Consider the following 14,559-nt stretch of genomic DNA (forward strand, 5'->3'; position numbering starts at 1 on the left):
ACAAAACCACTAACTAACCCAAACAAACAACCAACTGCAAATTACTTTTATACAAACTGTTTAAGCAATTAATAATTATGTTTACACAAACAAACTATGCCTTCTCATTAAATTGAACATTTGCTAATTGGCTTCTGGAAGTACTTATCAATTAAATGACTAATTTAACTCCGTATACCCTAATCTTACAGCATAAGAGTTATAATTGCCTGGCAAGCCTTTGGTAGACAAAAAAGCATTCACATGAGAGATGCCACGAATAGTGGTTTTGGCCGAATACCGAATATTCGACCACGCTCTCGGCCGTAGCGCCGAATATTCGGTAAAACATGTCTACTTTTTGAGTTACTTTTATTATGATACCTGTCGCCTACAAAGGACAATGTTTAAGATTTAAATTTTGTTGCTCATTAGTAGTATACTGTATGTAGTTAGAGTCAAGCGAATATAGCATGATATAAAACAGCGGTCGGCAACCCGCGGCCCGAGGGCCTCATGCGGCCCGTGAACCTGTCACTTGCGGCACGCGAGCCTCCCTGGCTATTTTGTATGTAATATTGACAAACAACAATGTCTGATGTCATAAATATTAACAAAGTGCGGCCCGCGTCAACTTCGTTAACTACTATGTGGCCCTTGGCTGCTAAAAGGTTGCCGACCGCTGATATAAAAGAATCAATTGCAAGCAAAAACTTACAAAAAAGTCGTTATTTGTAATAACTTCCCAACTTTCCCAAGAATACTATAAAAATATGAAATAGATGATTGAATGATTTGCAATGCACTTCAATTAAGCAATTTTTATTCATTTATACGAAATATTCGGCCGAATATCGAATATTTGGCAAAGTGGCCGAATACCGAATAGTTGCCGAATATTCATGGCAACTCTCTATTAAATAGATGATTGAATGATTTGCAATGCACTTCAATTAAGTAATTTTTATTCATTTATACGAAATATTCGGCCGAATATCGAATATTTGGCAAAGTGGCCGAATACCGAATAGTTGCCGAATATTCGTGGCAACTCTCTAAGTCAATAAAATTGATACACCCTACCTATTGGAAATAGACTTTGAACTTTATTTAATGTTCCTCAAGACTTAAATTTGTTTGAAAGTTACTTTGACAGTGTGGGAACTGATGTTGTAAATTTCATTGAAATTAGTATTGTTTGATTATTCCATTGTTTTTATTGTCTATAAGGAAGTTTCGTACTTGTGTATTGTTCCTATTGGGGACACGTTTTTGTTAATGTTTACGGCTTAATTAAAACCAAGACTAAATTCGAATAAATTCACGAATGTTAAATAAGAAAAGGGACATTGTACATTACAAAAAGTACTGAGGTTGACTGAAGTAGCATGATAAATAGGAACAATTCCTAGAAAACACGATGGTAAAGGATTGTACAGGTTCTTGAACTGTGTCCAGCATTGGCTATTAAGTGATAGTAGCTCTAGACCAGTGGTGGGCAAACTTTTTTCATAGGGGGCCAGAAAGTTTAGGAAATTTAAGTGGAGGGCCAGAATTGTAGCCAAAATTTATTTTTATTTGCGATTTTTTATTTTTGAACCGTGGGCCAATGCCATATATTAATTATTATCCGGACCGGACCGGATAAATCCATTCGCGGGCCGGAGCTGGCCCGTGGGCCGTACTTTGCCCACCACTGCTCTATACAATAGAGAATATTATATCATCACTACATAGTATAAAACAAAGTCGCTTCCCACTGTCTGTCTGTTCCTATGTATGCTTAGATCTTTAAAAATACGCAACGGATTTTGATGTGTATTTCTTTATAGATAGTGATTCAAGACGAAGGTTTACGTATAATTTGTTAACCCGTGCGAAGCTGGGGGTGGGTCTCTAGTCTTATATATTTTATAATAAAAAATATAATAACAGTTAAAGTCTATCCTTAATTACTTTGGACCAACAGCCATACAACTAGGAAAACAAAAAGGCATTGTAGTTGGCATGGTGAATACAGGTCGGGACTGCCAGGGGTCTACCCAGGCGCCTATTATTAGGATGACAGAAAATCATGCCAAATAGAGTCTTGGTGCCCAAAACAATGACCTCACTTGGTCACCACCCTCAGTCAATAGAAAAAAGCAGAAAAATAACAATAAAAACAAATAAACTCACCTTCAATTTCTTTCTCAACGACTCCACTCTCTTTGTTATAAACAACATCAATAGGAGCATCTCTTTCTTCCACTTGTACTTCAATCTCTATGTCATTTCTGTGCATAATGTTAATCTCCACGGACACGTCCGAGTTTCGTCTGTTGATACTATCGCGTTTAGGTGTACCAAACTCTTTTTTCGTCACTACAAAGTCATTTCGAGGCTTGTTTGCTATTGCACCATTTGCACCTGTCTTGCTGCTCCTAGGCGATCTAATAGGAGATTCTGATTTCAATGACTCTCTTGAAGATTTCCTCGGCGACGAGATAGATTCTCTAGCACCTTTACTAGGAGATTTCGTTGGTGTAACGTCCTTTTTCAGAATAGAAACGTTCTCGCTTAACGGTTTACGTCTTGGTGTTTGACCGGAACTAGCGAGTTTCTGGTCGATTTTCTCCTGTCTGGCCCGTGCTCGCTCCAACATGCGCTGCAAATAAACCACTTTTAAGTAAAATCACTTGACCTTCACAGATCTACGTCCGAAACGAAACTTACCTGAGTAAAGGGATCCATGATAAGTTTTATATAAACTTGTAAACCTTTATATTCAAACACTTAGGGTCACAAATAACATAATTAACACCTTTTGTATATTGTTCTACGACAGTAGAAATCAATTCGTTTATAAATCGAGTTAAATAAAATAAAGCTTTCCCCGTTGAACGTTTGATTTGACACCACAAACCGAAATATTTGAATAGGAAACGTTTTGCGGTTGATCCGGTAGGTAGCGACGGTAGCGTGCAAGCGTGATTGATACGCTTCGTTCAGAAACGAGAAAACTAAAGTAATAAACATGTTTATACTACGACTTTGCAAGATATTTTAATTAAAACGTTTTTTATTCAAATATTATTATTAGCTATTTGAAGCTAAAAAGTGAATATTGTATTCTTTGCTAAAAATTAAAATACTATAAACATAAAATAAACAACAATTATAGTTGGTGACATCATAAAAGACCTTTTACTCAAAGGGTTGCCAGTAAAAAATATGTCATAATGTACGGCCATGGTCATGTCCGCCCAAACACAGCTCCACCCAAAAGTCCCCTCCACACTCGCGTTTGATGCTTCGCGCCGCAATTCACGCACGAGTGTTGAGGGGGCTATAGAGGGTCTACCGCGAAAATCAAAACTTCGTTATTTGCCCCTCTATCGCAAAAAAATATAGAAGCTTTTTACGGTAAGCACGGTAACGGCTATATTCTCTTTGGGCACGGTGTTTGGTGTATGAGTGAGGCGATGAGGCGTTTTATGATGTCGACGTTTATGTTCGCCGCTGAGCGTACGCAGGATTATTTTTAGTTGCATGTCTTAACTTACAAAGGTATACTTGGTCAACCAGATCTTGACAGTAGAAAAAGGCGGCAAATTTGAAAAATGTAGGCGCGGAGGGATATCGTCCCATAGAAAATTTGAATTTCGCGCCTTTTTTTACTGACAAGATTTGGTTGACCAGCTATTGTTTCCTTGTCCCTCTTAGCAGCAAGATATCAGAAATTGTTCAGCGTAGATAGTTAAGTTCAAGGATAGATAAATTACATTTATTTGGCTAATGAAATAAAACAAACATTATTTCCACGCTTTTATTGGGCGCCGCACAGGCACAACGACATCCCTATCATCTTTCCCAGGCTTAGCCATATCTTTCTGCAACTCCACAACGAATCTCAACATAAAGTTCACGATCTGACTAGCGGTGCCGTCGCGGAGCCGCGGGTAGTCGCGCTTGGTGGGAAGACAACGGCCGTTAACGGCCACAGTTTGGTGTGTGAGCGAGGCGATGAGGCGTTTTATGATGTCGACTTTTTTGTTGGCCGCTAGAGGGCGTAGGCGGGTCACGAAGCGGAGGAGGTACTCGAGGAGGATCACGTCTTCCTGGAGAATAAATTTAATTGTTTTGTAAGACGATCTTTTCATTGGATGTGTGGATACAGCGTTAATTATTACCAATTTTTTTGGAATAGAACTGCTTTACTTGTTTAAGAGCCCATCAACGTGCTCAGTTTGATGTATTCAAAAGGTACTTAAATACAAAATACAGCACGTAGCGGCCCCCTTTTTTAAATACCTGTCGTTAAATTTAAATAATCACGATTTTAGCAGTGGCGCTAGTGTGCACGTTGATGGACTCTTAATTTGATGCTTGTGTCATAATTTGTATTGTTTTATTTTGTTATTCCATCGTTATTCGATGTATAAGATCTTATTATTTGCTACCTCTCTTGTATATGTAATTTAATGTATCCCTGCCGTGATTGGTTCTAGGCGGCTTCAACTTCTTAAACATTCAAAGTTTAATGTTTATTTGTTTAGTACCGCTACTCTTTACTAGATGGCGCCACTAACTTAATCGTTTGTAGTCGGCTTAAGGTAATATTCACATTAGATGTTCATTAATATGCAAGCGAGACACAGCTATAAACGTGCATAGGGCTATCTCCCTCATACATTGGACCGGCATGCGGATATGATAACCGTGTTAGCTTTGCTCCTTTGCCAATATGGTTTGACATTCTACTCCACACTAGATGTCGCTACTAGACTACTAGTACTTACATTATGCATAGCCACTATGCAGGCTTCGACATCCTGTCCTCGTCCTACGATTAGCGTCACATCCTCTCGATCTAGAACGGGCTGCTTCAACCCTTCTAGCCACTCGAAGAGTAGCCCACTTAGTACTGCTGGGTCCTCCTGCCCAAACAAACAATAGGGAATATTACGCCAAAGTCTGCGTAGAGGCGGCACTCCCACAACAAGTCACAATCTAAGGGTCTACCGCAAAGGAGACAGTCGAAATTTTGCTATCTGCTATCTCACCTCTCTATCACTCTTGCATATTCGAGCGATAAAGAGGCAGATAGCTGAGTTTCGATTTCGCGTGTCCCGGGTAGGCCCTTTGTAAACAAACCGCCTTGATGTATCAATGTTATATTTTATAGTCTGTGAAAACTTGTCAAAAAACAGTTTAAGGTACAGTGTGTATAAGTTACTCTATTACTCTATGGTATACTTAAGTCACTAGTGCTGCACTCTGGCGGCAAAACATTGCAGATTTACTCAATATTAACAGTTAGGTTAAGAATTATATATTTAGGCTTTTTAGCAATAAGACTGCCTGTTGTTTAATCTCTTCTTTTCTGTATTATTTGTATTGTTTTCTGTAATGAGTTGTGTGTGTACATTACATCTTTATATATCTGTATTGTGTATAAGATGGCGGTATACGCGGCGAATAAGTTATAAAGAAAAAATGTATCGTGATGATAGATGCTACGATATCTCACGTGATTTTACCAACATTACTATATGTAGGTACAGTCAGCAGCAGAAGTTGCTTAGCGGGCCAGGTGTTGAAAATGATCTTGAGGCGACTTTATTGTTAAGAGAATATGCGTAGAGCGTGTCAAGGTAATTTTAAACACCTCGCCCGCTTAGCAAATTCTGCTCCTGACTGTACAATTTTTTTTATATAAACACGACCCAAAGCAGTTTTTGAGGGATAATGTAGGCACCTACCTCTTCGTCTATTTTCTCGATGGCTTCTCTCCTCTGATTGATGTCTATGCGCATCTGCTTCAAATACTTCTGTCGTTCTTCTGGAAGACTGTGGTGGTCTACTACAAACGCCTGTAGAAAAACACAATCAAACATGTTTCTAGTTAAGTAAGTAGAAGTATTTAGGTACTTATTTAGATATAACATATTAGTATATTAGTCTCAGCTCGGCAGAAAGTGTCCGAAGAAAAGTTAAACGTAAACCCCCAAAGTCAACCGGTTATCTCATCGCGCGCCTAGTGCGCTGCGCAGTGAGCGACAATATTTACTCATGCACTGTTAATGCTTCAAAATTATTAGCTTAATGTTAGTATGACGTTGTATGACTCACGACAAAATAACTTCGACGAAAAAGACAGACTGATATTCACCCCACGGGATTGTTACGCCATTTAGGGTCCTAGCACTCCTAGCTAAATTGGTTGTTCCATATACGCTATGGAATGTCCAATTTAGCTAGAACCCTAAATGGCGTAACAATCACGGAGCGTGGCAGTACCTCATAAACGTGTAAGGCCGGTATGGTCCCGCTGGTGGCTCCCGTGATCCTGGTGACCGTCTCCAAGTTCCTCTCGAGGTCCTCTTCCACGGGATCCCTCCATTCTATCATGGGTAACGTTGGCACTTGATCTGAAATTTGATAGATATTTCGTTCTTCAAATCGTTTAACATCCCGTGACAACGAGACTTGTACAAAAGGGCTTTTTATATAATATCCTTCCTTATAATTTCCTTGTATTTTTTTACTTTGTTTTACAGTGCCTTGGATTTACTGTAATGCTGTGTTATTTATTTGATCAATAAAATAAATAAATATGACCACCGGGTATCATTATCTTAAAGGCCGTTAATGCATTTACAACCCCTTGGGACACTAAAGGACGTCCATGGAAGACGGTAATTGCTTATTTACAATCGAGTAATTCGTATACCTACTCATTTGCCTCCTAGGTGTATCATAATAAAAGGAACGGTCAAGTGCGAGTCGGACTCGCGTTCCAAGGGTTCCGTAAATTAAGTCCGACTCACGCTTGACTGCTAGAACTATATTTTGTGTATTTTTTTTTCAAAATTTTATACCCCGTAGTTTCGGAGATAAAGGGGGGGGGGCATGGTCGGACAGACAGACAGACAGACGCACGAGTAGACGCGCGATAAAGGTTCCGTTTTTTCCCTTTTGAGGTACGGAACCCTTAAAAGTTGCGAGATTGAAATGAAGACTATCATATGTCATCTGTAGCGGAGTTTCACCTTTAGGGGGATGTAATGATGACCTCGCTACATGGATCTCTAAATATATTAAGCACAGTATAAAATAGCTACTGCAATGACCATGAATCAACACTCGATGGGCGCACAATTCCATCTCCTCTCAATCTCATATCTCTTGTTATGAATGTAACCTCAACTCTCTCAGGGAAAATTAGAAGGGCCCCAAGTCCCGTGGCTTATATCGGTGGATGCACGGCACAACTGAATCTCCACAACACAGGAGAACTCATCGTGCATCCCGCAACTCATATACTCATGATATACTCTCATAATCTCGTATATCTCTCAACTCATAATATGCGATGAGTCCCGAGGCGGGAACCATTTGGTCCCCGACGAGCCTCCACAACAACCCCTACAGCTCATCCATCAGCCTCCATAATGAAACCTCCAGTGACTCAAACCGATAAACTCTAGCCACCTCACTTGTTACATTCAAACTCGAGCTACACATAAAGAATATCAGACAATTCTTCAACTCAGCTCTATCTCAAGGTCGTCGCTAATTCAAGGTCACTGCAATATCCATATATATCAAAATATAGATTTGTTTAGCTTACCAAGAATCTCCTGTACGTGATGCACGCGCCACAGCGTCACACCACCTCTTACGTACCAGAAATTCAGACGACCTCTCTCAACTTGTCTCAACTCGGTTCCCGCCATCTTCTCGGCTGTCACCCATGACACTAGCCGACCTCGATCGCCAGTGTTACCAGTGAAAGTACGCTAAGAGTGACAGATAGGATACATACCACAATAACAGACTTCGCGATCTCCGCGACACTCGCGAACGGCAAAAGGGTTACATCAGTAGCGTCATTAGCTGACGCGTCCATTCGGCTATTCGTTCTCTAGCCCAAATGGCCGCATTCCTCCTTACTCTTGTCGCTTCCTCTGGCCGTTCTTCCATAACACTTGGCTCTCTCACCTCTGCCTCATGTGTATCAGCAACGGGAGCTTGCTCAGTTTGCGTAGGACTACTTTCGGAATCTAACACAGAAACTTCTTTCTCGGTTGCCGACTCGGTAGGGATTGTTAGCTCATTAATTTCTATCTCGGGCTCGGGTAACACTATCGTTTCTGATGCTTTTATGGGTTCTATAATTTCAACCATCTCACGGTGTTCAGTTGGTGTCTCTGCCTTCTCGTTGTCTTGTGATGGTAATCGTGCATAATCCGTTGGGCCGTACGTATCAGACTCTAAAGGATACAGATGGGCTATGGATCTCGTAAACTCTGCATTCCCAACTACCACTTTGGCTGCTCGGCACTCACCATCACGGCTTCGGATTAAACTTGAGATTTTACCAACCTTCCAATTGATTCTATTTTTGGAATCATTCTTAATCTGTACAATGTCACCGACTTCTGGAGACTTCTTTGATATCACTCGCGGTTGTTTATGAGAGTGGCTGAATCTGTCCCGCAGACTCGGTAGGTATTGATTGGTGAACATCGCTTTGTATTCGTTAAGAATCCTCTGACCTCTCTTCCAGCCTTCAACCAAGTCAACTTTGGTATTGGTACCTTGTGAGGTCCCCTCGCCAAGTTCCGGGTTTATTTCTAGACACTGACCTAGAGACAGAAAATCAGCTGGTCGCAGGACTCCCTCTGGATCGGAACCCACTGCAGTCAAAGGTCTCGTGTTCAATACAGCCTCAATCTCCTTCACTACTGTATGCATTTGACCGTCTGTTAATAAATGCTTGTCAAGTGTTCGCTTTAAGCAGTGCTTTACCAGTGCAACTAATCTTTCGTAAAAGCCGCCTTGCCAGGGTGCAAGCTGCGTGATGAATTTCCACTTGATATGTTTCTCCTGGCAGTATGAATGGATTAGTACCTCACTTGTCAGCTTGAACTGTAGTGCATTGTCCGATATCAATATTCTAGGTGGTCCTCTAGCCGCCACGAAACGCCGTATCGCTAGCAAGCACTCCTCAGCCGTCAAAGCCTTGACCAACTCCAAATGTACAGCACGAACTGCTAAACATGTCATAAGACAAATCCATCGTTTTTCTCTACCAGTATTTGTTTCCACTAATACCGGACCCAGATAGTCCAATCCAGTAAAGGTAAATGGAGAACTATAGTTAACTCTTTCACTGGGTAGTGCAGGTGGTGGTGGCAGTTTATAAGGACCTCCAGAATACTTCTCACACTGCGAACATCTCTTCAGAGCTTTCTGTACTTGGGCACGCCCATGGGGGATCCAATACTTTTCGCGTAATATACTTAGCGTGTGTGGAACCCCAACATGGTAGTTGTCTCTATGCGTCTTCAGAATTATCTGGGTTGTGAAGGGCGATTTCTTCGGAATCAGAATGGGATATCTCTTATCATACGTGTAAAACATGCTGTGTACACTTGTTTTGGATCTCGTGCTAGATTTAAGCCATAATGTACAATTGTATTACCCATGATATTGTACGATGTCTGTTTAGTGTACCTAATAAAGTAAAATAAAATAAAAAATACGACAAATTAGCATTCGCGAACCTTCCTTTACATCTTAAGATCCCATCTTCGTCTACAAAGAGACCTAAGTTTCGTGACAAACTGGTTACCTTTCCTGAAACTTCTTCTGAAAAGAATTTTCCTTGTAACTTCTTTATCTCAGTCACTGTCTCTTCACACTTCTCTTCGTCTAATGGGTTTTGCATAGAATCCAAACTTTCATGAAGTGCAGTGGCTGCAGGATTATCCTCCATTTCAGAAAAGTTAAGATCACTATCTCGGTCTTCATAGCCTTTAATTGTCATCTCTGGACCATCCACCGTGTCCAGAGCCCTCCCGGCCAAGCACATTTCTTCCTTCTTCTGCTCCTTAGGCCAATCACGTTGGTCTTCACGTTAGAAGGAAATCTGGACCATGGAACCATAGATCCTGTTTCTGATGCCACAATTCCGGTCTGGTAGCTATGTCTGCAGGGTTCTCTTTTGAGTTGACATAGCGCAGCTCTGAACCTAAGATGTCCTTAATTTGCTTGATCTCATTGACTCGTCTCGATACAAATGGTGGAAGTAATCTACTAGATTTGATCCAAGCTATGACAACTTGACTATCCGTCCACAAATATATCTTGCATATATTTAGGTCTATGTGGCTTTTAACATACCTCAGAAGTCTACTTCCTATCAGATACCCTAGCAACTCAAGTCTAGGAATTTTGAGATCACTTTTGTCTTCTGCTGGGGTTACTCTGGATTTTGACATGAGAAACGAAGTTGATACTTGCTTTCCAGTTATGACGCGCAGATAAACAACTGCTGCATATGCATTCATAGATGCGTCAGTGAAGCAATGTAGCTCATACTTCGTACATTCCGACTTTGAACCACTTGCGACATGTCTTGGCAGTTCTACGTTCTTAACAGCTTTTAAATTCTCAATTATGTTCCTCCATGATGTTGACAAGTCTTCAGGCAGAATCTCGTCCCATTTTAACTTCCTAGTACAGATCTCCTGGAACAAGAGTTTTCCTGGTAGCATGAGTGGTGACACAAACCCGCATGGATCGTACAGACGTGCTAGCACTCTCAAGACTCCTTTCTTTGTAATACCTCTGTCTATGATCTCGCTCTCAAAGGTTTCGTTATTCAGTTTGAGCTTTAAGGTGTCATTTTCCAAATTCCATATCAAACCGAGGATCTTCATTTCACTTTCCTGTTTAGCTCTCTTTTGCTCGGGAATCTTGTCTACAAAATCTTTGTCGTTAGACATCCAATCTCGTATGTTCATTCCTAATTCTTTGAATGAGTTTGTAGTTTGAGCATACAAATTGAGAGCCTCTTCTCTTGATTGAACTGATGTCACTAAATTGTCCACATAACATTTATCTGCTATCACTGGAAGAAGACTTTTGTTAGTCCTTGAAAGGTGATATCGAATTGTTGCCGCTAAGAGGAAAGGACTTGATATCACTCCAAAAGGCACTCTGCAGAACCTGTACTGCATGATATTGTCTTCGGTTAGTTCCCTTTCCAGATCTTTGACCCAGAGAAACCTGGTCACATCCCTGTCCTCTTCTTGTAGACCAACCTGAAGAAAAGCCTTTTCAACATCGGCGGTGATAGCAATTTTCCCAATTCTAAATTTCAGTACCAATCCTGTAAGGTCTTCCAGCATGTTCGGACCTCTGTATAAGCACTCATTCAAGCTCTTCTCGTTTTTCAGCTTAGCTGAAGCATCGTAGACCAGCCGGCCTCTTTTTCCCTTCTGTTGAACCATATGAAAAGGTAGGTAGTGAACTGGATGGTCAGCAGGAATGGTAGGATCCACAACTTCTATTATGTTCGCTTCAAGCTGTTCCTTTAAGATTTCCTCATACTCTGTCATGACTTCTTTATTTGACCTCCGTAATACACCCTTTAACCTTCCAAAGGCAAGTCGAAAATTAGTAGGCAATTTAGGTGGATACTCTATCCACGGCCACTTGACCTGGTACCGTCCTTCACTGTATTTGACAGTATTGTTAAAGTGCTGCACGGCTTCTTCCTCACATGTAGTTTTTGGAGAATCACATATCCCGATGCTCTCAAGTGACCATAAAAATTTGACATCTATGGTACGCAGAGGAAGATCTGGTTCTGTAAAAAAGTCTTGATTGATTTCATGACACTGGCAATATGTAGCAACTGATAGAATGTCCCTTTCTCTGTTGTTAGTAGCACTTCCTGCGAGGAACCAACCAAAATCAGAATCTACTAGATAAGTATTATTTCCCAAATCAACACTCTTTCTGATAAATGAGAAGTATAAATCATTTCCAATTAACAAATCAATGCCTTCACCAGTAGAAGCATCGTCCGCCCAGATGTCTATCATTGGTGACTCTACCTTAGCTATGGGTAGCTCTGCGGTGATGTATGGAACTATATTCACTCTAATCAATCTTTCAACATTACGTTTACTCACTACAGTTATTGTTGCATATGGGCATAACATTTCTCTGGGCTTTTCTGATCCAAAAGTATAAATCATCAAACAATCTTCTCCATCAGATTTAATTCGTAATAATTTTGCTATTTTGTTTGTAATGTAAGTTCGTTGACTTCCAGAATCAAGTAAAAGTCTAATGCTCAGACTTCTCCCCTCCGCTGTCCTTACTTGGGTTACTGCCGTCTGTAAGAAATTGGATGGTTTATTTAACTGTACATTAACTGAAGTAATGTTTGAAAGTACCATATCACTAGCCTCACCCCTTTGCACCTTCTGTCGACACAGTGCTCTATTATGCATCCTAGAGCAATGTACACATTTTCTCCTTCTTGTGCACTTTGAGGCACGGTGTCCTATTTGGAAGCACGCATAACACCTATCTTTCAACTTCCCAATCCTCTCTTTATATGTGTTAAATTTGGTACAGTCCTCACTATAATGTTCTTCATTGCAAAATATGCACATTCTCTTAGGGCGTTTCTTGCTAGGTTGAGTTGAAATTGCTTCCCTCTTTTGTTGCCATTTCCTTTTCTTTACAGCTCCAATCTGCAGTGTTGCTGTTGAAGCAGGTGTACTCATCTCCGTTGTGTCACTGGACTTTACTGGAATCACAGAACTCTCCATGTTTGTAACAACCGAACTCTCCATGGCTGTTATTACAGCATCCAAAGCCTTCCGGATTGCAGCAAAAGAATCATCGGTTGACATAAGCCACACTTGGTATACTACTCTTGATGGAAATTTATTAAGTATAATAACTCTAAGGTGACTAGCATCAACTTTCTCCCCAAGAGCCTCTAATACCCTAAGGTGCTTCTCTATATTGTTCAGAGTACGCCTACAATCTTCAGGTGAATCCTTAGCTACAGCTAGATTTTGCAAAGCATCATTGTGAGCATTGATGACCTTCGTAGGTTTACCAAAGCGGCTATTGAGAATGTCTACCGCAATCGGATAATTCATGTTAGTAGTTTCCAGACCCTCGACTGCTTGAAGGGCTGGTCCCTCTAATGACGCTAGCAAGTATGATAGCTTCTCAACGTTGGCAATGTCCTTATTATCAACATTAGCTGCGAATTTATCCCAAAAAGTGTTCCATTTTAGAATGTCACCATTATATTTCCCTAACTCTAACTTAGGTAGACGCGTTCTATGATTGTTTTCCCCTTCATGGCAGTATAGTTTTATTGCGATTTCTAATTCGGTCAGCGTGTCCTCCGCCTTTACTTGCATATCTCGACATTCATTGCAGAAATCTTCTTTTATATCCGTTGCGCCAGACAAATATCTATCTAAATCTGTTGTGAGCGATAACAATCTATTTTTAACGTTTATTCTCACAGCAATTATCCTGTCCCTTGCTACGCCAGTTTCAATGCTGTTAAGGGCCTCTGCGGCTCCCTTTAACGCTTCTGCTAGCCTATCTAGGCGCAATTGTAATGTGGAAAGCAGAAAGTCCATTTTGTACGCAATGCGAGCTACCGATACACTTTATATGCTTCTATATCTTATGAGTATCTTGCATTTTGTTTGATGCTAATCTGCAATGAAAAGCGTTCACTTGAAGTCGAGTTTAAGTACTATAAAAGTTTGTTAATCTTACATGAAATTGCAAGTGCTTTATTACTTCATAATGAAGTCGCCTTAAATCTATTACTTACAAAAGTTTATTTAGCAGTCCACTTCGACACTTTGGCACTCCTTAATTAAGTAATTGCACACTTTTATTAGTTTTTCACTTCTAAAACAAACTTTTCTCACAACACACGAAAGAAAAACGGGTAAGTTCGCAAAAGTAAAAACCATAGACTTAAGTAGACTAAACTTCATTCTTAAACCTCCTCTACACGACCAGACCGATAGATCTATCATACCGAACCGTTCCGTACCAAACATAATAAATAATCCGTGACGTAAATAATGTCCGTAGGGAAAATAAAACAACAAGGAAATGTTTCAATATATCTTTTTTTGTTATAAACTAACGAGGAAACGCAAAATGTCAAATTTAGTAAATAAATTTGACCATGATTACCATGAATATGACCGAACGTAAAAAGTGGCGTGTTTCTGAACGTGTTCAGAAACTAATTAATGCTGAGCGCCCACCGCGAACCACGCTCGACGCGTCGCCCCTCTGTCGCACTTGTAAATTCGTACGTAAGTGTGACAGAGAGGCAACACGCCGAACGCGGCTCGCGGTAGGCCCTCTGATCTATGGAAAAGAAAAAAAAACAAGGAATCGTCTATCGGCCGGTTCACCGTGTAATAAAATTCTACAATGGTTTCTTTAACTTCATTCTTTGGTTGTCAGTTGAGTGTCGATCGCGGTTGATTTGAATTTTAAAATATTTTAAATCTCTGGCGTTATCTTTATACCCAGCTGGTGAAATAAGTGCTAAATTTAACTAATTATATGTTGCTATTCCAATTCTTGTGGTAAGACGTATTAGTTAGTGCATAAAAAGCGATATAATTTTCTTTTTTATCTTGTAGGGTGGTTGCCCATGGCAACCATAGTAACACCTCATGAACGAGGACGTTACTTTAAACCGTCCGAGAGATGGAGAACCCAATCGTTCTT

General features: G+C 40.4%; 2 protein-coding genes across 2 annotated transcripts in view; both read right to left on the reverse strand.

The window, feature by feature from the left end:
• The window catches only part of LOC134657994 (anillin), a 103,955-nt gene extending 101,093 nt beyond the window's left edge, over nucleotides 1-2,862 (reverse strand). Inside the window, exons 1-2 of the mRNA XM_063513589.1 lie at nucleotides 2,695-2,862; nucleotides 2,158-2,626 (exon numbers count right to left, since the gene is read on the reverse strand). Coding sequence (XP_063369659.1) covers nucleotides 2,158-2,626; nucleotides 2,695-2,712 — 487 coding nt within the window. The 5' untranslated portion in view covers nucleotides 2,713-2,862. The remainder of the gene's footprint in view (nucleotides 1-2,157; nucleotides 2,627-2,694) is intronic.
• Nucleotides 2,863-3,773: 911 nt separating this feature from the next.
• Nucleotides 3,774-14,559, reverse strand: part of LOC134657830 (protein tyrosine phosphatase domain-containing protein 1-like) — a 51,712-nt gene continuing 40,926 nt past the window's right edge. The window contains exons 10-13 of the mRNA XM_063513404.1: nucleotides 6,262-6,392; nucleotides 5,724-5,834; nucleotides 4,761-4,898; nucleotides 3,774-4,079 (exon numbers count right to left, since the gene is read on the reverse strand). Coding sequence (XP_063369474.1) covers nucleotides 3,774-4,079; nucleotides 4,761-4,898; nucleotides 5,724-5,834; nucleotides 6,262-6,392 — 686 coding nt within the window. The remainder of the gene's footprint in view (nucleotides 4,080-4,760; nucleotides 4,899-5,723; nucleotides 5,835-6,261; nucleotides 6,393-14,559) is intronic.

The sequence above is a fragment of the Cydia amplana genome, chromosome 21 (assembly GCF_948474715.1).
Source record: "Cydia amplana chromosome 21, ilCydAmpl1.1, whole genome shotgun sequence".
NCBI classification, from domain to species: Eukaryota; Metazoa; Arthropoda; class Insecta; order Lepidoptera; family Tortricidae; genus Cydia; species Cydia amplana.